Genomic DNA, 23330 nt, shown 5'->3' with positions numbered 1-23330 from the left:
TAACCCTTCCAATTTAAAGAAGTGCAGGTACTGAATACCCAGAGTACCTGCCCATTTAGGGCACTGGTAAGTAAACATAAACAACATGCAATCTGAAACACTTCTGTCCTTAACAGAGGCTCACCATCCCGCCGGTCAGGAAGGAAGGCTCAAATATTCCTGGAGGGTGCATCGGCGGGGCTGGGCGGGCTTGAGCGGGCGGCAGCAGTGCAGGAGGGGGCGCCTTAGGGGGCGGCAGCCGAGGCAGGGCCTGCCCTCCCGCCTGAGGATAGGCTCTCATAGAGTTCTGTTTCAGCATCTCGATTTCAGCCTGCAACTGGGCGGTCTGCTGCAGGTGCTCCCGCTGCATGTCTGCTAACTCAGACTCCAGATACCCTGGAAGATGGGGAAGAAAGCTTAGGTGAGAAGGAAAAGGAAGAAAGAGGGAAGAACAATAACAGAGCGCAAAGAGCTGGGGAACAGGGAAAGGCCACTGGTGAAAAGCTTTTAGACTATCACTCTTTGCAACAGTCCCAATGCGAATAGCAAACAGTGTACTTTTCTTCACATTCCATTTTAATTTTCCATTTTACACAGGGGCATGCAACTTTACAAATATGCAGGCCCTGGTATTGAATAATAATGTGTTTAGTTCAAATTTTTAGCAGAATTCATTTTGTAGTTTGTTTAACAGTATAAACTTGAAAATAGACAAAAATAGCATCATCTTGTTATTGTCAAGAAAGTCAATACAAAAATGGGAACTCTGCTTACCGAAGACACAAAAAGTGCTAACAGGCCAAGTCTCAACAACGCAAGAAAACTTACATTTGTTTTTTAGGTAACATTTTAACTAACTATCCCCCAGATTCATCATTGTCCCCTTTTGCGAGTCCTTAATAGCGATTATTAAGGAATCGCTATTAACACCTTCAGCGCTGCGCGAATTTTCGCGCTGAGCTGAAGGTTCTAATGAGCCTACCGGCTCATGACGGAACAGTTCCGTCATTAGCACAGACCACCGACGCTCATGACGGAACCGTTCCGTCATGAGCATCGAAGGGGTTAAAGACTCGCAAAACGGGATTATGTAGAAATAGCAATTTTATTTGCGATTTCTACAGCTTCCTTATTTGCGATTAGCAAATTGCTAATCGCAAATAAAGAATGACTCCCCATTCATTCCATGGGCCTATGGCCCATAGGAATGAATGGGGAGTCGTTCCTTATTTGCGAGTAGCAATTTGCTAATCGCAAATAAGGATGCGATTTCAAGGGTGCCTGTAGCACCCCTGAATTGTAAATGTAGACTGATGTTGCGCACACACATGTCCAAAGGACATGTGTGTGTGTAACATACAACTTGGAAAAATGCACTAAAGTGCATTTTTCTAAGTTTTCGCTGTTTACCACAAAGTCAGACTTCGCGGTAAATAACGGCCAAAAATAGCGATTTCGCAATTCAAAAATGGTTCATGCATTGCATATAAGGAATCGCAAATTGCGATTCCTTAAATGCAATCGCAATTTGAGAACTCGCGAATTCTTAAATTGCGAGAGCATGAACCATTGATGAATCTCAAATGCAATTTGTGCGGGCGCAAATGACCGATTTTTGCAATTCGCTATTAACACCTTCAGCGCTGCGCGAATTTTCGCGCTGTGCTGAAGGTTCTAATGAGCCTACCGGCTCATGACGGAACGGTTCCATCATGAGCACAGGCCAACCGACGCTCATGATGGAACCGTTCCATCATGAGCATCGAAAGGGTTAAAGACTCGCAAAACGGGATTCATGTAGAAATCGCAATTTTATTTGCGATTTCTACAGCTTCCTTATTTGCGATTAGCAATTTGCTAATCGCAAATAAGGATGCGATTTCAAGGGTGCCAGGGGTGTCCAAAGGACACCCTGTAGCACCCCTGAAATGTAAATGTAGACTGATGTCGCGCACACACATGTCCATTCCTATGGGCCTAAGGCCCATAGGAATGAATGGGGAGTCGTTCCTTATTTGCGATTAGCAATTTGCTAATCGCAAATAAGGATGCGATTTCAAGGGTGCCAGGGGTCTCCAAAGGACACCCTGTAGCACCCCTGAAATGTAAATGTAGACTGATGTTGCGCACACACATGTCCAAAGGACATGTGTGTGTGTAACATACAACTTAGAAAAATGCACTAAAGTGCATTTTTCTAAGTTTTCGCTATTTACCACGAAGTCAGACTTCGCGGTAAATAGTGGCCAAAAATAGCGATTTCGCAATTAAAAAATGGTTCATGCATTGCATATAGGGAATCGCAAATTGCGATTCCTTAAATGCAATCGCAATTTGAGAACTCGCAATTATTTGCGAATTCTTAAATTGCGAGAGCATGAACCATTGATGAATCTCAAATGCAATTTTTGCGGGCGCAAACGGTCGATTTTTGCAATTCGCACCGTTTGCGCTCGCAAAAATGCTTGATGAATCTACCTGTATGTCCACATTTTTGTTTTCTGGAGAAGGTAGCTGTTAGTAAGAAATATGCAATGATTTCTGTTGTTATACGGTGCTAGCACGGAAATATCGTTGTAATCTCTCTTTGAAAAATGTTATAAATGTGGCACAATTGCCTTTAACGACCATTACCCTTTTACAAGCCAAAATCTATTATCAAGGTGATGAATCTTGGCCACCGTATTTTGATCAAAAGTTCCTTCAAAAACACAGGCAAATAATCAAATACAATTACATTTTTTATCAATAATGAGGTTTTATTTTCTAATTAAAGTTTAAGATTCGCTGATTCATCATTCATTGGTCATATATCAATCAGGTTACAGAAAGGATAATTGAAAAATAAAGTCAGTGCCGAGCATATTATAATTAAAGCTCCTTGTTTTCAGTTTTTACAAATTTTTACAGATAAATACATACAGAAACCCATTTTATTCCTGTCTGTATTTATTTTTTAATGTGGATAAAAATGGAAATTGGGTTGTTCTTGAGTGATTCTAAATGCTGTCAATCATGACTGCCAGGCCATTAGCTGTGCGGGTTGACAGGCAACGGGATTCAAAAAAATATAGGGATTTTAGTAAACAGCCTTAAAGAGCAGGAGATTTGCACAACCTTGATACCAAAATTTACATATTTTCTTATAAGTGCATATTTTACCATTTTTAGTGTGTCTATATCATTGAAACCCATCAGGCGTTCAGGCACAGGTGTACATTAACTAGTTGAATAAATGCAGAAATATACACATTTCAGCTTCATTTTTTCACAAAACCTAAAATAAATATGGATAAATACAAGTAAAATTAGCAAAAAATAAATAAAGACGGAAACGACAAAAACATAAATACCATATCTGTCTGTATTTATCCATATTTACTTTTTGCTGAAGTTATCTGTATTTATCAATTTTTATTTTGGGTGATGTGGAAAAATTAAGCTGAAATTAGTATATTTTCACATTTATGTAACCGATAAATATGCACTCATGCTTGAATGTCTGCCAGGTTTCATTGCTGTGAACACCCGCCGAAGATAAATCAGTGCACTTATGTGAAAATATTCAAATTTCAGTATCAACCATGTGCATGTCTAGTGCTATTAAAGCCTCTTTACTAAAAGAAATTCCTTTCTTCTTTAACCCCCCTATCTAGCAATACACACATTTATTGGCATGGGAATCATGGCAGACAATATTTAGAATAACTCAAAAAGCACCCCATTTTCCGTTTTTATCCACATTTAAAAATAAATGCAGACAAGAAAATGAATGTTTTCTGTCTGCATTTATCTGTAAAAATCAGTACAAACGGGAAACAGGGAGCCTTAATTATAATGTGCATACAGCGCGTTCCATAAAGGAAAGAATCCCTATTCTAAGAAATGTGTCGCAAACTAAGTCAGTCAGAATTCATGAAGAGTTCAAAATGAAGCAAGAGTGAGATTATCATGAAGTTAAACCAATAATTAATAATTGCAGAATTATTTATTTATTTATTTATTTTTTGCATTTGTATGGCGCGCAGCTACCCAACAAGGGTTTCCCAGCGCCGATGACAGAATTGAAGCAGTTTTTGGAGGATGGTAAATGATGGTGAATTATTTCTGGAAGAGCCAGGTCTTTAGCTGTTTTCTGAAGATGTTATACCTGTCTTCTTTCCGGATATGGGGGGGGAGTTTGTTCCAAAGTGTGGGCCCCATGACAGCGAAGGATCTACCTCCCATTCTTGCAAGTCTGAACTTTGGGGTGGAAAAGTTTGCAGCATTTTGAGAACGTAGTGCTCTAACCGGGGTGTAGGGAGTGGCGAGAGTTTGGAGGTATTTAGGGGCGGTACCAGATTTGATCCTAAACATATAGCTCAGCGCTTTGAACCTGATACGGCTTTCCACCCTGAGCCAATGTAGATCTTTTAGGTGGCTGGACACACTGGAGGTTTTTGGGATGTGACAGAGTAGTCTAGCCGCTGAGTTCTGGACCACTTGTAGTCGGTTAATGACAGCTTTGTTTGATCCTAGGTAGAGAATGTTGCCGTAGTCAATCCTGGATGTAATAAGTGCATTGACTACGGACTTTTGGGTGTCAGGGGGCAACATCCAAAGGATCTTTCTTAGCCATTTCAGGATGGTGAAGCAGAGGTCAACCACTCTGTTAGCCTGCTGCTTCATGGACAAGGTGTTGTCGATGATGACTCCCAGATTTCTAACTTGAGTAGCGGGAGTGGGGATGGAACCGAGCTCAGAGGGCCAGTGAGATACGTTCCAGAGGTCTTTGTTTTTCCCCAAAAGGAGGACCTCGGTCTTGTCTCCATTGAGTTTCAGCTGGTGTGCGGACATCCAGCTGAAGATGTTTTGGAGGCCTTGTTTGAGACAAGATGGGACAAGTGGGTTTGCTTCTGACAGGGAGAAGATGATTTGAGAATCATCAGCGTATGTCATGAGGGTGAGGCCAGATGCATCAGCTAGATCAGCTAAGGGCCGGAGGTAGAGATTGAAAAACAGAGGGCTTAGGATGGAGCCCTGCGGTACTCCATGGGGGGCGCTCATTGTGTCTGAGCAGGCTATTGAGGATGTAATTTGGAAGGTTCTCTGTGACAAGAAGGACTCAATCCATTTTAGTGCAACGCCCCTGATGCCATTTCTCCCCAGGGTGGCCAGGAGTTTGGAGTGGGAGATGGTGTCGAAAGCCGCACTCAAGTCTAGTAAAATGAGTGCGACTGTCTGGCCATCATCTAGGAGTTTCCTGATGTTTTCGGTAACTCCTAGTAGGGCAGTTTCAGTAGAGAAGCCGGCCCTAAACCCAGATTGAGATGGATGGAGAAGACAGTTTTCTTCGGTGAAGAGGGTGAGGGCAGAGTGAATATGTCTTTCCAACAATTTTGAAAAAATAGGAAGGAGTGAGATCGGCCGGTAATTTGAGGAGAGTTCCGGATTTGCAGTGGTTTTTTTTAAAAGTGGGCTGACCATGGCGTGTTTCCACATTGAGGGCACTGAGGCGAGCTGAAGGGAAGAATTTAAAGTTTCGGCAATGATGGACAGGGCAGGAACGTCCAGATTTTTAAGAGCAGAGGCGGGTACCGGATCACGAGGGGAACCTGATTTAACAGTATTAAGGGTGGAAACAAGTGATTCTATGGTAAAAGGAGGCCAAGATTCAATGGTGTTAATGTCATTTGGCCAGGAGGGAGTTGATTCACCAGGGTCACGGGTAGGAGGGTTACTCCTAATGCCAAAGATGATGTTCTCAATCTAATCTTCTCATTAAAAAAGGAGGCAAGATCTTGGCATTGTTTTTTGTCCAAAGGGCGAGCCGATGCAGCCGTTTTTTCCCCTGCGAGGTTCTTTACCGTGTTGAATAGCATTTTCGCTTTATTTGGCGCAGTATTGATGGTTTTGGCCACATGAAGGGCTCGGGCTTTGTTGCAGGCTGAGTGGTATTCGTTTCTGGCTTTGTGGTACGTGATTTTTTTGTCATGAGCGTAGTCTTTCCGACAATTTCTTTCAAGGGTTTTGCATTTTGATTTCAAGGTTTTCAGGGAATCATTAAACCAAGGAGCCGGGGGGCGGTGGGTATTACTTTTTACTTGGGATAGGGGTAGACATCTTTCGACGGCGTTTTCTAGCCAGGAGTTGGTGGCCAGAGCAATATTTTCTATGTCAGTGGCTGGATCTGGAGGCTGCCTTTCTAGAGTGCGATTAAGTTCCTTCATATCTAGAAGTTTCCAGTTCCTTATCATAGATGAGGGCCGGATGGTGTTTGTTATCGGAGATGTCGGTAATTTTAGGCAAAAATGAATAAGGTAATGATCTGACCAGCAAATCGGAGTCGTGTCTAGCCAGGAGAGTTGAGGAATGTTTGTGAAAACGGGGTCAAGCAGATGCCCTGCCTTGTGGGTAGCCCCAGTGTTGATTGGGGTTAAATTTTATGCAGCTAGATCGTCGAGTAAGTTAGTGCAAGCCGTATTTAGGGGATCATCCAAGTGCAGGTTTAGGTCACCCAGAAGAGTGAAGTTTTTTGAGGCAAGGTGAAAGGGAGTAATGTAATGTATCAGATTTGCAGCCCAGGAGTTGGCATATCTAGGGGGCCTGTATATTAGGATGCCGGAGATCGTGAAATTAGGGTTAAGGCAAATTTTAAACGAAGCTGCTTCGCAGTCAGGGATGGGGACTGATTCAAGCGTACATGTGATGTCCCGCTTGAATATGATAGCAATTCCTCCTCCTGTATGACCTTCTCTGTCTCTCCTGACTATGGCATAGTCAGGGGGAAGTGCGGTTGCTATGTCAGGGCCTGCGCTGTCATGCAGCCAAGTTTCTGTTAGGAAGAGGGCACTTGGTTTGTTGTCCATTAAAAGATTAAAAATGTCAAATTTGTGCTGTGGTAAGGATCTGCAGTTGACACTGTAGAAGGAGAAATCACGAGTCTTTGGGGTTGCTCGCAGTTTAGGTGATAACTTGATGGGTAAAGGGTCAGGGTGGGGCTGAAAGTTAGACAGGCTCAGATTACAGTGACAGCATGAAGTGCCACTGGTAAGAGAGGGCATTAGTACACCGCAATTTTTGTGTTTTATTGGGCGCAGGCTTTTGAGATATGCGGAGCTCATACCTGCAGGTTGCCGCACAGATGGAGTATTATTCCGTGCCCCATGCCCCGTACTGTCCCGGACGGGCCCAGACGGGCTGGTCTTAGGCTTGTCTTTGGCGCGGCTATGGCGCGGTCGCAGCGCGTACTCGCTGCGCGTCATAGAGAGCGTTTGGCTTTTGTAGAGGACGGGCTCGTGAGCTCCGCCTCTATCCACTCAGCCAATCGGTGTCCTCCTCGGCCTGGGAGCCGGAAGAAGGAGCCTCCCTGCGCCCTCCACTCAAACAAGCCTAGCGCTTGCGGTGGAAACGGGGCTGCAGGAGTGAAGTGGGGGTGAGTGAAGCAGTAATTCAAATATTACATTTTATATTTCAACACAGTGCAAATTTTAAAATCAATCGGCGCAGTGTTCAGTAAAAAATATGTCACGCTGACTAAAGCAAAAATCGTTTAGTGCGCGCTATTCCAGGTACAAGTAAATTAATCAACTGGGCAATGTAAATCGTTAAGTCATTCACACAGCCACACAGCTTAGATTTCAAAGCGTTTCAAAGCGTTTCACCAGCTTCCTTCGCAACATGCTTCATTAAATATCTTCATTAAAGAGAAATAAAGCGTACAGCAAATAAGCCTTGGCAAAGCCAGTTAGTCAAAGCATGAAGCTTAAGATTTTTGATAAAAGTCAAAATAAAACACAGCCTGCATCTAATCTGCTCTCGTCTGAATCTGTTCTGCTCTCCATCAAAGTCTGCCCTCTACTCCTGCAAATCACTTCTGCTCTGCTACCTTCATTTCTGTATCTAAGTCTAAAACTCCTGAATTAGGAACGCATTTATAAGTTTGAAACAATATTGCGAAGCATATGGCATGATCTTCGTTCTTCATCCAATTATAATCCAGCATTTCCAAGAAATACATCCCCACCCTCTCTGCTGTTTACACGTCATCCACCAGGCTCTGTTCTCATGGCACATTTAAATCTTTTTTTTTTATTTACTTCATCTCCTGTACTTCTGTTAAAAAAATCTTTTATTTTAACTAAACACATTACATTAGCTGTAAAAGAACTTATTATTAAGCAGGACAAGTTAAAACATAATATGGTAATACATTTTAAAATGTGCTTTTCTGTTCTCTCTAAGGCAAATAAATAAATGCACTATTGCTGCAACACTATGGAGAATCTAGTGGAAGGCTATATTTTTAACAGAAATGTTTGTTGCTTTGGTTTCAAGTTCCCTTTTCTCAACTGAAGGAACTGCCAGAAAACAAGTGTATTGTAGACCAGGACGGCTCACCCTGACATACAAAGGAGTTTGTGATTAGGGGCACACCATTCCAATAAGAGAATCGGGGTACCTTAATATATATTGAAATTAGAGCTCTCCTGTCTGTCACTATCGTTTGAGCGAAACATGTTCCATCTCCATGGTCTACAAGAAATTATGGGTATAAGCCAAGGCACTTAGTTTATGTTGAGGGAAGTCAACACATTTTCTGACATACAGCTACTAATCACTTGTCCTATCACACACATATGTAATGGGGTAGGCAGACAAAATATCGAAATTAAAATATCGATATACAATAATATCGATGTTTTAATATCGATGGTATAGTATATCGATGTGCCATAATATCGACAGACAGAATATCGAGATTAAGGTATGTATGTTAGTAATATCGAAATTTTGTTGTTTAGTGTTATGTATTTTATTTTGTTGTTTATATGTTTGCTAAATATGTTTAGAAATGTATGTTTGAAAATTAGTAATTTTGTTAACATTTTGCGTTTTAGTATTAGAGCGGGTTGTGGGTTTATAGGGGAATAGGGTGGGAAGTAATTTAATAATAATTAATTAATTAATATATGTTTGTAAATATTTTTAATTAATAATTAATTGGTAATTAATTAATATTAATTAGTTAATTAATTAATATATGTTTGTAAATATTTTTAAATAATAATTAATTGGCAATTAATTAATATTTATTAGTTAATTAATTAATATAATTTTGTACATATTTTTAATTAATAATTAATTGGTAATTAATTAATATTAATTAGTTAATTAATTAATATAATTTTGTACATATTTTTTATTAATAATTAATTGGTAATTAATTAATATTAATTAGTTAATTACATTAATTAGAGTAATTTTTTAATATATATAATTTTTTTATTGTTAATTAATTATTTGGGAAAAATTAATATTAATTAGTAAATTAAATTAATTATAGCTAATGTGCTAATATATTTACTTTATTGTTAATTAATAATTAATTGGTAATTAAATAATGTTAATTAATTTTGGGTAAAGGAGTATTTTTAGGGTTCAGGGTCAGTTTTCAGTTCTTGGGTAAAGGGGTATTTTTTGGGTTCGGGGTCAGTTTTCAGTTTTTGGGTAAAGGGGTATTTTTAGGGTTCAGGGTCAGTTTTCAGTTTTTGGGTAAAGGGGTATTTTTAGGGTTCAGGGTCAGTTTTCAGTTTTTGGGTAAAGGGGTATTTTTAGGGTTCAGGGTCAGTTTTCAGTTTTTGGGTAAAAGGGTATTTTTAGGGTTCAGGGTCAGTTTTCAGTTCTTGGGTAAAGGGGTATTTTTAGGGTTCAGGGTCAGTTTTCCGTTTTTGGGTAAAGGGGTATTTTTAGGGTTCAGGGTCAGTTTTCAGTTTTTGGGTAAAAGGGTATTTTTAGGGTTCAGGGTCAGTTTTCAGTTCTTGGGTAAAGGGGTATTTTTAGGGTTCAGGGTCAGTTTTCCGTTTTTGGGTAAAGGGGTATTTTTAGGGTTCAGGGTCAGTTTTGGGTTTTTGGGGTACAGGGGTATTTTTAGGGTTCAGGGTCAGTTTTGGGTTTTTGGGGTACAGGGGTATTTTTAGGGTTCAGAGTCAGTTTTGGGTTTTTGGGGTACAGGGGTATTTTTAGGGTTCAGGGTCAGTTTTGGGTTTTTGGGGTACAGGCGTACAGGGTAAAAATAAAATAAATGTACATTTATTTTAAATCAATTAAATGAAATTTAAAAAAAATTACATTAAATTATTAAGTTTTTAATTTATTTTAAATGTATATGTGTTACTTTTAATTTTATTAATTATGTTTTAATGTTTTTATTTAATATTTGTTAAATTATATGTATTTTAAAATTATTTTTACATTATTAATAATACATTTAAAAAAACGATATTTTTAATTTCGATATTTTTGTACTACGATATTATTTTTTCGATATTTTTGTACTTACCATTATGTAGATATAATTTCGATATTTTTGATTTCGATATTTTTGTGTCGATATTTTTGTATGTAGATATTCTGTCTGTCGATATTATGTCAGACATTCATGTAATGGGCAATATGATAAGATCAATTGGGAAGTTGAGGAATAACTTGAGTGCTGTTCTGGGGAGCAGGACCAAGGCTGGGTCCTGGTGCTACCTACAAATTAAATCACTTAAAATAATAATGTTCATGTAAAGACTAGTCTGCCTTGTTTTTTTGGGTGATCTGAATGTCTTTCTCCAATGTTACCAGGATCTTTGAAAGGATAGTCTACTGTCCTAGTTGCCTTTAATCTGGCACGAGCATAATGCCAAAGAATCAATAAGTAGTTGCCTATGGATGCTTGAAATATGGATACTGCCGCCACTGAGTTGCTCCTGGAGTGGTTCCTGTTTCTGAGTAGCTACAAACTACATACAAATATGTGTCTTTTCTCAGCAGCTAAAACCTGGCTTTATCGAAGCCAGTATGGCAGACTGCCCAACCAAAGCCGTTACTGTCAAACTACCATTTTAAGATAAGTTCGCTGTGCCACAAGACCTTATTTAGGCCAGTCTTTATGCCTGTTTTGTTCCAAAGGATGACCCCACCTCCCGCACCAGAGACGATGCAGAAGAGTTTTTAGACTCTGCATATCTCTGACAGCTTTACCAGTGTGTGTTCCTGCATTTTATGGTTAGTTAGAACATTCATGTCCCTGAAGAGCATTACAGGTTGTAAACACATAACGTGTTCACCACTAAATTAACAGTATTATTCTTACAACCCTGTCCTGGTGATCCTCGGACATGCAAGGAGTGTGGCTATTTGGGGGAAGGCACGCTTCCCACAAAGCCCCACTACGATTCTTCACAATTCTTCTGATCATTTGTGTCCTCCTCTGACTCACCTGTGATATTAGCCCTGAGGGAATGACTTGATGATTACAACATTTGGGAGGACAAATTGGCTGATTTTTTGGGGAGGATGAACTGGCTGGTCATTTGGCAAAACTCCTCGCCACCCACGATGGGGGCTCTAATACTCAGTCACAAGAGCATCTCTAATGTAGAAAATGACACTAAGGCCTATATTTATCAAGGTTTTGCATCACCCTTGCACCTCGCAAGGGGCACATGGGTGACATAAACCTAAGTCCGATTTATCAAGCCACGCAAGGCCACCTTACGTGGCCCTGTGTGGTTTGACAAATACAGAGTGACAAAAGGCAGGAGCCATACCATGGGTGGAGAATGGGTGTTCCGAGGCATCCACCCATGGATTTTGGCGCATTCCCAGATTTACCATTAGTAGTAGACCTGGGAATGCGCTGAAATGCTACGCCTCCCCATATGAGGTGTAACAAGAAATATGTTTATTTTTCCTTGTTACTTTTTCTTTCTATGTGTGCTGCTTTCTGCAGCACACATGAAAAGATGGATATGCCTCTCAGGATTGTTTTTGTGCAGGAAGGTGCCACCGCAGGCAACACTGGGCAACTGGTACTCTCTCATGACATACTAGTGTAATGTCCTTAAACCTTCTCACTCACCACAGTCTCCAATACGGGCTTTCTCCCAGCCAGCCCCGTGATACCGAGTGAAAGAAAAAGACCACTGGATTGTGCATCTCAGACAGCAGCAACACAACTTGGAGCATTCCTGTTGTGCATTAGTACATGGGAATAACCAGAATAAAGGGCTTTATGAACCCTAGGATGGAAGGTTGGTAAGACCATGGAACACCCTAATGTAGAAGGCACAACTGTGAATAGTGTATGATCACACCCCAAAAATATTTTGCCTCCTACAGTGTACAGCAAACAGAGAGGGGACAGGGGAAACACAAACTACCCTGCAGCAAGGGAAAGCTCCTTCTGTGGATTAGGAGAGAGACAAAATCAAGCACTGGGAAGCTGACTGATTTATTATTGGCAGAACAATTGTGAAAATGTGTTTCCTCCGAAGTCGAACAATGTCTTCTAAGGGCAGGGTGCACCAGGGTAGAGGAGATGGAAAAGGACCGCCAAGAGGGAGGAGTTCACCCTATCTCAGTCGCGGAAGGACAATATATAGCAAAGAAAATTAAAGGAGGCTCTTTCATAGGTGTGACCTCCTCATGGTCCATGGGAAAAACATATTACAAGACTAGGTTGTGTTACACAGCACACAGCGTAAGAGGGGGACGCTTCCTCAAATATGAGGGAACTGGATCCTGCCTAGATAGAGAAGGTCCCACTTTGCATACTTGAGGTCTTTCCAGAAAAGGTTTGAGAGGTGGAGGGGCTTATTTGCAAACCCCTGGCACCGCCGGTGCATCACTTTTAATATGAGGAAAAGTGACATACCAGCGGCTTACAAGGCTTGTAAATAAGCCCCGGAATGGCCAAGGAAACATGGCGTAGAACGGACGGAATCTTTCTTGGAGTATCAGTGAAGCAAATGATGAGCAGAGGTGCTCAGCAACACGTTTGCTGCCAACAAGAACCAGCTGTAACAATTTGTAGTATTGAACCAATAGTCATTACATGACCTAATGATAAGTTTTCCTGGTATTATCTGGCAATGGACACCTAAAGCAGAGACACGCATGAAACTTATCCGAAATGGCCTTATGAACTGCTTTTCTCATCAATGGGCTTGCTTCCATAACATGAATCTGTTTTTTATAATCTTTGTGACTGTCCTATTGAATAAAGATGTTCCCCACTGCCCTAACTTATTTACCTTGTATAATATATCAGGAGGGTACCTGCATTAAATGTGTTCAGGAATCTCTTGTCAGATATACATTTCTAGCTTTCCGGGGCAAGTGCAACAATATTGTTGACAATTCCAACTTTGGCCAATGTCTGTTTGGAACCAGGGGATTTAGGTTAGCTCTTCCGGCCCAATCCTGCATAACCCTTCAGGATCAAACTTTTGGTCAGCCCAGCTCATTTGGAGTCTGGCGGACCATAAGTATTCTGTCAACGAGACTCCCATTGGCTCAGTCAACTTAACATCTTCTACGATAGCCTGACAGAGTAGGGGTCCGCAAAAAAGAATTTTGACCTCCACTTCCTTGAAAAAACTCCCAGAAAGTAGGGGTCCTTGGCTTTTTCTTTTTCAAAATAAACTGCCACTTTGCTTTGAGTTTTCCACCAGGGTGTGGGATAAATTTGTGTTTTTTCCAATTCCCTACAACCATTTTTTTCCAGGCGGTGAACAAGACAGGAAATGCATTATACTGTCCACCCTACGTAGCCCTCAGAGGAAGTACCAGTCAACAGAGCCAACAGGGGCTCCAACAATGGATTACTGAGGTCTGTCTGTCTCTAAATGAGGCAGGCAGGCCGAGGGTTTGGTGAACAGTGTACTCTGTCGCATTTGCCACGGAGTACCCTGCCGCTAAACTTCAAATGGGGTCCTTAGTTACAACGGATTGAAAGAGTAGCCTCATGTCTTCATCGTGAAGTGTCTGCACCCTGAAACGTGCATTAAGGTGACAGGGGAATGAAATAGGATTATTACGACATAAACGGGCGTAAAAAGGGAAGTGCCTTTTCACTTATTGGTATTACATAGGTAAATAAGTAGGGCCTGGTTCACAGAACTAACTTAAGACAAAATCCTAAACTTACTACTTTTGGTATTCACAGAAGTTAGGATTTTGTCTTAAGTTTGTCTTAAAACAGACTTAAGACAGACTTAAGTTAGGATTTTGTCTTAAGTCTGTCTTAAGTTTGTCTTAAGACAAACTTACGACAAAATCCTAACTTCTGTGAATACCAAAAGTAGTACGTTTAGGATTTTGTCTTAAGTTAGTTCTGTGAATCGGGCCCGTAGACAATAAAAGGGTGCATATACTGCACTATGCAGATTTGGTGAAGGGAATCTCTGCCAGAGACAGAGGTCTACAAAGTCAACTAACAGCACTGTGTGGATAAGAAACATCTTGGAATCAACTGCAGTGAGTCCAATGTTTTCATGTTTGTCTCTTGAGCAGGTGCTGAATATCTAGCAATGACATTATTGGATACCCCTTAGGGTAAATGCTCTACAAATACTGACTGATTGATTGATATAGGGATGGTACCTGGCTGAATCAACTTGCTAAAACAGAGCTACAGGCCTTTATGAATTTCAACCGGTAGAGCCGCCTTTATGGAAGTGGTTTCCTTGCCTCAGTGATAAAAGTTTTTGAGGTAAAGGGTGCACCCCGTTGCCGTAAGGCGACAGAGCTCTGGGAAGCCTTTGGAACTCTACTGGAAAGAGCGGAAGCTTTAGGGGAAACGGGAAACACACTGGGCCTCTCCTTAGATACCCCCTATTGAGCTGTCCATTCCAAACTTGCCTTAATTTCCTTACAGTTCATGGTAGAATCCAGAATTATCTCTTTTATTCTCCAGAAAAGGGTACTGAGAAGATCTAGACCTGGCGGGCATGGGATCTTCAACTAGAAAATAAGAGCTCCGGAAGAAGGTTTGGGTCCTTTCAGCAAGCTCCTTGTAATGTATGGAATGAAAAAGACCTCTTCATTGAGGTTTCTGGAAGCAGAAAAGTTTCCAGTAAAACGGGTCTGCAAAGAGTTTACCAAGATGCTACTATCTCAGGACCAGAAAATCATCTCCGCCACCATAAACAAAAAACTTCATGTAAGAGTTATGCTTCAAGCAAGCCTGCAGTGCTATACAAGCCTTATCTCCCCCTCACTCTACTACTACTTTTCAGGCACACCTACTGCGTTCCTGCATGATCACCCTGCACAGCACCCATCACGAGGCGATGTCGTCCACCTAGTGGCATCCGACCATTCTTTGATGACCTTCTTACGATCCGCAACTGACAGTCTGCCTCTCCTCGTATAACTATTGACTGCAGCACAATAGCAAGACAATCTTAGCACCAACCCTCTTATAGATGTGTTTTATATTTCACACACTTTGACCCAGATATCTAAGGGTTTGCTCCAGGACTTGCATGACACAAAGAAACACTATGCAAAATGAACAGAATGCTGAACAAATCAAGTCCATCATTCTTTTGCTCACCATGCTACCCCAATGTGGACCCAGCCATACGCAAATCAGTCTTGACCCTGCTCCCCATCGGAACAATCCAGCCCAAACTGCCAGGTCACGTCCTCTCTGGACCAGAAACAAGCATCCTGGGACCGGTTTCAGGGTATCACGCCAGGCTAGGTTGAATCTGGTGGCACAGCGAGCACGGGACCAAAGTCTGGGCATACCCTTCCCACTTAGACAACACAAAGCAGCGCATGCAATACCCTATCTAGAGCAACAGATTTTTTGCACAGGACACATGAACTTTTTGCAGTGTAAAAACTCCTTTGTCAAGTGGATGTTATTGGTGCGGACCAGTGCAAACCCCCCCTAGGGGTTGACATGGACACAATCTAGTAAGACAGCCAGATCTGGCTTTGCGTGAAATACTAAAGCCTCCTGGAAGCAGGTGCAAACAAGGGGAAATGTTTCCATTTCTCAAACAACGTTTTGCATATGTGCTGCAGTCCATAGCACAACTCGATTGTATGGGATCCTTCTGACTTTGCTTACGTATAGAAATTTGGAAAAGAAGGGTACGCCTCAGAACATATGCTATGTTACATAGCGCACACTCAACTCTATGCTATGACACAAGAGTGTGCGTCTCTCAAGGCAGTCTGTTTGAGCCCCCGCAAGGGACGACACCAACACAAGGGCAAAATTTGTAGATCGGATGCAGGGCACCCAATTTGGATGTTCTGAACCTATTGTACTGTTCGTGTGAAGGAGGTTTGCATGCTGCCGCCTTCGCTGTACCTGTTCTATGTGTGATGGAAGTCTGTATCTATCAGATGTGGAATAGAAGCCTGTACTGTACCTATTGTACAGTATGTGTGAGGGAAGTTTGCACAGAGGCGGGCCACGTTGTATATATTCTATGTGTGCCTTGAATCCTGTACTGTATGATTGCGCAAAACGTGTGAGGGAAGCTTGCATAGAGTCTGCCCATGTGTACCTATTCTAGGTGTGAGTGAATCCTGTATGGTAACTATTGTGCAGAACGTGTGAAGGAAGCTTGCACAGAGTCTGCCCATGTGTACCTATTCTAGGTGTGAGTGAATCCTGTACGGTAACTATTGTGCAGAACGTGTGAGGGAAGCTTGCACAGAGTCTGCCCATGTGTACCTATTCTAGGTGTGAGTGAATCCTGTAAGGTAACTATTGTGTAGAACCTGTGAGGGAAGCTTGCACAGAGTCTGCCCATGTGTACCTATTCTAGGTGTGAGTGAATCCTGTACGGTACTATTATGCAGACCGTGTGAGGGAAGCTTGCACAGAGTCTGCCCATGTGTACCTATTCTAGGTGTGAGTGAACCCTGTACGGTAACTATTGTGTAGAACGTGTGAGGGAAACTTGCACAGAGTCTGCCCATGTGCACCTATTCTAGGTGTGAGTGAATCCTGTATGGTAACTATTGTGCAGAAGGTGTGAGGGAAGCTTGCACAGAGTCTGCCCATGTGTACCTATTCTAGGTGTGAGTGAATCCTGTACGGTAACTATTGTGCAGAACGTGTGAGGGAAGCTTGCACAGATTCTGCCCATGTGTACCTATTCTAGGTGTGAGTGAATCCTGTACAGTAACTATTGTGCAGAAGGTGTGAGGGAAGCTTGCACAGATTCTGCCCATGTGTACCTATTCTAGGTGTGAGTGAACCCTGCACGGTAACTATTGTGCAGAACGTGTGAGAGAAGCTTGCACAGAGTCTGCCCATGTGTACCTATTCTAGGTGTGAGTAAACCCTGTACGGTAACTATTGTGCAGAACGTGTGAGGGAAGCTTGCACAGAGTCTGCCCATGTGTACATATTCTAGGTGTGAGTGAATCCTGGCCGGTAACTATTGTGCAGAACCTGTGAGGGAAGCTTGCACAGCTGCTGCCCATGTTGTATCTATTCTAGGTGTGAGTGAATCCTGTACGGTAACTATTGTGCAGAACGTGTGAGGGAAGCGTGCACAGAGTCTGCCCATGTGTAACTATTCTAGGTGTGAGTGAACCCTGTACGGTAACTATTGTGTAGAACGTGTGAGGGAAACTTGCACAGAGTCTGCCCATGTGCACCTATTCTAGGTGTGAGTGAATCCTGTATGGTAACTATTGTGCAGAAGGTGTGAGGGAAGCTTGCACAGAGTCTGCCCATGTGTACCTATTCTAGGTGTGAGTGAATCCTGTACGGTAACTATTGTGCAGAACGTGTGAGGGAAGCTTGCACAGATTCTGCCCATGTGTACCTATTCTAGGTGTGAGTGAATCCTGTACAGTAACTATTGTGCAGAAGGTGTGAGGGAAGCTTGCACAGATTCTGCCCATGTGTACCTATTCTAGGTGTGAGTGAACCCTGCACGGTAACTATTGTGCAGAACGTGTGAGAGAAGCTTGCACAGAGTCTGCCCATGTGTACCTATTCTAGGTGTGAGTAAACCCTGTACGGTAACTATTGTGCAGAACGTGTGAGGGAAGCTTGCACAGAGTCTGCCCATGTGTACATATTCTAGGTGTGAGTGAATCCTGGCCGGTAACTATTGTGCAGAACCTGTGAGGGAAGCTTGCACAGCTGCTGCCCATGTTGTATCTATTCTAGGTGTGAGTGAATCCTGTACGGTAACTATTGTGCAGAACGTGTGAGGGAAGCGTGCACAGAGTCTGCCCATGTGTAACTAGTGTAGGTGTGAGTGAACCCTGCACGGTAACTATTGTGTAGAACGTGTGAGGGAAGCTTGCACAGAGTCTGCCCATGTGCACCTATTCTAGGTGTGAGTGAATCCTGTACGGTAACTATTGTGCAGAACGTGTGAGGGAAGCTTGCACAGAGTCTGCCCATGTGTACCTATTCTAGGTGTGAGTGAATCCTGTACGGTAACTATTGTGCAGAACGTGCGAGGGAAGCTTGAACAGAGTCTGCCCATGTGTACCTATTCTAGGTGTGAGTAAACCCTGTATGGTAACTATTGTGCAGAACGTGTGAGGGAAGCTTGCACAGAGTCTGCCCATGTGTACATATTCTAGGTGTGAGTGAATCCTGGCCGGTAACTATTGTGCAGAACCTGTGAGGGAAGCTTGCACAGCTGCTGCCCATGTTGTATCTATTCTAGGTGTGAGTGAATCCTGTACGGTAACTATTGTGCAGAACGTGTGAGGGAAGCGTGCACAGAGTCTGCCCATGTGTAACTATTGTAGGTGTGAGTGAACCCTTTACGGTAACTATTGTGTAGAACGTGTGAGGGAAGCTTGCACAGAGTCTGCCCATGTGCACCTATTCTAGGTGTGAGTGAATCCTGTACGGTAACTATTGTGCAGAACGTGTGAGGGAAGCTTGCACAGAGTCTGCCCATGTGTACCTATTCTAGGTGTGAGTGAATCCTGTACGGTAACTATTGTGCAGAACGTGCGAGGGAAGCTTGAACAGAGTCTGCCCATGTGTACCTATTCTAGGTGTGAGTGAATCCTGTACGGTAACTATTGTGCAGAACATGTGAGGGAAGCTTGCACAGAGTCTGCCCATGTGTACATATTCTAGGTGTGACTGAATCCTGTACGGTAAGTATTGTGCAGAACGTGTGAGGGAAGCTTGCACAGCTGCTGCCCATGTTGTATCAATTCTAGGTGTGAGTGAATCCTGTACGGTAACTATTGTGCAGAACGTGTGAGGGAAGCTTGCACAGAGTCTGCCCATGTGTACCTATTCTAGGTATGAGTGAATCCTGTACGGTAACTATTGTGCAGAACGTGTGAGGGAAGCTTGCACAGAGTCTGCCCATGTGTACATATTCTAGGTGTGATGAAAATCTGTGCTACAGCTATTGCACAGAACGTGTGAGCTAAGCTTGCACTGCTGTTGCTTATGTTAGGCCAGTTTTCTGTATGTAATGTCTATTCGATTCTGTAGTAAAATCATAAAAGCTATACACACCGAATAACAAGTAAAACTGAATAAAATAATAAAACAATACATACAAATACTGAATATATACAACAGTGTCATTATAATTCAATTAATCTCAGAACAAATTCAGCCTAATACATCCTAATCATTGACGACTGATTGACGTTTCCTATGATTCAGCATAAATAATAGATGTGTGGACATGGTACAACAGATCGAAGGCGAGGGCAGGGACTGTAAAAACAAGTATGGCAGGTGAATTTGTGCGAATTTGGGGGCATATTATCAAGACAGGAGATAAAATTATCGCCGCTTTATCGGCAGAAAATTGCCGATAAATCGGCGATAATGGGCTTGATAATATGCTCTATGGAATTCCAATCGAAGACCATGTTAAATGTGAAAGACATCTAACATGGGCTTCGATTGGAATTCCATAGAGCATATTATCAAGCCCATTAGCGCCGCATTATCGGCAGTTTTCTGCCGATAAAGCGGCGATAATGTTATCTCCTGTCTTGATAATATGACCCTTGTTTTCTCGCAAGCAAGGTGCTAAGGTTCTCTTCCTCAAGCCTTGTAAACTTTACAGACTAGAACTGCTTGCATTGTAGTTTGGTCTGATACATTGTTGCAGGGCATTTAACATGTATTTTTGACCAATCATTAACAGAAGGAAAGGTAGCCAGACGATGAAAAATATCCATTCTATATCTAGTTAAGAGCAATCCATGTCTGGGGTTCAGTATAAAGTTATGGTAGTTATGGTAGGGCTAAATTCTTTTTTTTTTTAGAACTCTAAAGGGCATATTTACATGGTGATATCGCCATCAGAATGTAACTTTTAGCGATGTTCTAGTGAGAACATGCCCTTCATATTTACAAAACGACGTTAAGGCACTTTTTTGTGGCTTGAGGGCGCCTTGTAAATAAGGTCCCGTTACAGATCCGGGCCAGACCGGGCCTAGGGCCAGTTATTATGCCCGTGGCCATTACACAACAGATGTCATATTCTAGGGAAGATCTTATTATGCTACAAGATAAGGGAGGCTCACTATGTCGCCAGTTTGAGAGTTTCGATAAACAATACAGGCGGGGAAAGCTTTGTCCTAATCCCATTTTAGCGAGGGAAACTGGCAAGCAGGTTCATAGGGATCTCGGTACGGCACTCCTGAATTGCAGGTCCCTACCGAAGCACACCGTAGAGATCAACCTAATGATTCAAGATGGTAATCTCGATGTATTGTTTTTAACTGAGACGTGGCTATCCCCAAATTCTGAGTTCGATATCGCTGCTGCCATTCCGGATGGATTTCTTATTCATTGTCAACATAGACAACAAGGGAAAGGAGGTGGACTTGCTATAGTCTACAAAGACAAACTCACTTGCAGAATCGAAGACTGCGATATATCAGACTCAGAAAGCGTCTGCTTCAGTATTCAAATAACGCCTAACAATTCTCTCTCAGGACTTCTTATTTACTGCCCGCCGGGCTGCATAAGACAGTTTATAGGATCTTTACTGGACACTACTTTAGCTGCAGCTGCTTCATCATCTAATTTTATGATTCTAGGAGATTTGAATCTTCATTTTGATGACCCGAATGATAAAGTTGCCACAGACCTCTGCTCTGACCTTAAATCGTTCGAGCTGAATCTCATAAAGAGGCAACTCACGTAAAAGGTCACCTTCTAGACCCAAAATTTTCAAATAGTAGTCAGCTTAATCCTAGCTCCCCACTTCCCGTTCCCTGGTCCGATCATTTCCTAGTACCTTTCTCCTGGAAAACCTGCACAGATGCGCGACCTGTAGCAATACCTCGCACTCTAGAGAGGGCTTGGCCCAAGCTATCCCTGGAAAGGCTGACTCTTACACTTGAACAAACTGCCCCTACAACAGAGCCAGATCCATTTGTGGCAGATATAAGCTTTCGTAATTGGCTGAACAACTCCCTGGATGCGGTACTACCTCTTAAAAAAGTAACAAAGAAAAGTAGTACTTTTAAATCACCGTGGTACACTTCAGAGCTTAGAGATCTCAGAAAAATTTGCAAAAAACTGGAACGCAGATGGAGGAAAGACTGGGCTGTTAATAATAAAGCGGCCTACCGATCTGCCCTGAGACTCTATAAAATCTCTCTGTAAAAAGCTCAGGTGGTTTTTTTTTAAAATAAAATTAATTTGTCATCCAATTCCTCTAGTGAAACTTTTAAAATAGTTAAACAACTACTTAAGGTTCCTTCTCCTGTAAGCACCCAGGAATGCACAGAAGTAAGATGTAACCAGCTAGCGGATTTCTTTGATTCCAAGATACAAAGAATCCTTGACAGTCTACCTAAGAATTTCTCTACTCCCGATGGTAACACTCACCTGGCGCCTATTTCTGGCCCCTTGTTGGACTCCTTTAGTTGTACTACCAGGGAAGACTTCTGTAAGGCTCTATCTTCCTTGAAAAGTGGCTCCCTGTCTGATCCTGTGCCCATGTATATCCTTAAGCGGATTGCAGACACCGTTGCCCCATTAGCAACAGAGCTGCTAAACGCCTCATTCACCTGCGGGGTTGTGCCACCTAGTTGGAAACAGGCCATGGTCAAAACCCTTCTAAAAAAACCGGGGCTTGATCCTTCGGACCGGGCCAATTTCCGCCCGATCTCGCTGCTACCCGGCCTTGGCAAAATTGCCGAAAAAATGGTTAACCAGCAGCTTTCTGGGTTTCTTGAAAACAATAAGCTGCTGAGTAAATCCCAAACGGGTTTTCGCCCGGGGCAGGGCACTGATACAGCCCTGATAGTGGTGGCGGAAGAGGCAAGGTGTATCTTAGATTCAGGAGGATCCGCAGTCGTGATCCTCCTGGATCTAAGTGCAGCATTTGACACGGTGGACCATGAAATCTTAACACACCGTCTCGCGAGACTGGGTGTAGCAGGAATGGCTTTGCAATGGCTTACATCCTTTCTGAATAATCGATCGTTTCAGATTTGGGAAGGCGGTGCACTGTCCAAATCTACCCCCCTCCAGTGTGGAGTCCCTCAGGGCTCTTCTTTGAGCCCTACTCTGTTCAACGTATATATGGCCCCACTGGAGGAAGTGGTGGCTCCTTTTGGGATCAAAACAGTCACCTATGCGGACGACACTCAACTAGTCGTCTCACTAACCCAACACGAGGGATGTTTGGACAATCTTTCTGCCTGCCTTGCCGGAATATTCTCCTGGATGACCAGTTCGCGGCTCAAACTAAATGGAGCAAAAACGGAGATCATGCTCCTGGGCCACCACTTTACATCCATCCCCAAATCCACCTGGCCCTCCTGCTTGGGTGAGTTGCCCGCACCTGAAGACAAAATTAAAAGCTTAGGGGTGTGGTTTGAGCCCGACCTAACCTTTAGGACGCAAGCACAGAAAATCGCAGGCATTTGTTTTGGCCTACTCCGAGCTGTGTGGAAAGTTCTTCCACTTCTGCCTCCCCAGTCCAGGAAATTACTAATCCAGGGGCTAATACTATCCAGACTGGATTATAGTAACGCCCTGTTTTTAGCAGCTCCTGAAGCCACCATCAATATCCTTCAACGGGTGCAGAACGCAGCAGCCAGGCTGCTTACGGGTGCCTCAAGAAGATCTTCGGCCAGACTGGTCTTGAGAGCACTTCACTGGCTGCCAATATGCGAAAGAATCATCTTTAAATCGCTATGTATCACCCATAAGGCTCTCCAGGGTAAAGGACCCCCGGTTCTCAGGAGCTTGATCTGCCCCTATAAGTCTTCCCGGGCTCTCCGGTCGGACTTCGGAAACCTGGCCAAGGTTCCCAGAGTTAGGAAGGTGCGCACAGGGGGACGCCGTTTTTCGGTAAATGCGGCAAAGACTTGGAATTCCCTCCCTAGCCGGATCCGTACCGAACCTTGCTATCTCAAGTTTCGAAAGTTTCTTAAAACATTTCTTTTTCCCAAGGACCCCTAAGTAACGGTACCCTCTTCAGTCTCTTCTTTGTTCTTTTCTGTTAGCGCTGGGACGCTCTTGGGCAGCCATGCGCTTTATAAATCAAATTTCATTTCATTTCATTTCAGTATAAAGTTATGGTAGTTATGGT

General features: G+C 42.7%; 1 protein-coding gene across 1 annotated transcript in view; it reads right to left on the bottom strand.

Annotated features, from left to right (window-relative positions):
- The window catches only part of LOC144760234 (uncharacterized), a 303345-nt gene extending 281511 nt beyond the window's left edge, over positions 1–21834 (bottom strand). The window contains exons 1-2 of the mRNA XM_078646520.1: positions 21617–21834; positions 125–395 (exon numbers count right to left, since the gene is read on the bottom strand). Coding sequence (XP_078502646.1) covers positions 125–395; positions 21617–21834 — 489 coding nt within the window. The remainder of the gene's footprint in view (positions 1–124; positions 396–21616) is intronic.
- Between the last annotated feature and the right edge of the window lie 1496 nt (positions 21835–23330).

This window comes from Lissotriton helveticus, chromosome 1_1 (genome assembly GCF_964261635.1).
Source record: "Lissotriton helveticus chromosome 1_1, aLisHel1.1, whole genome shotgun sequence".
In the NCBI taxonomy this organism is placed as follows: domain Eukaryota; kingdom Metazoa; phylum Chordata; class Amphibia; order Caudata; family Salamandridae; genus Lissotriton; species Lissotriton helveticus.
Note: the sequence above shows the minus strand (reverse complement) of the source record. Positions and strands in the feature narration are given on the sequence as shown.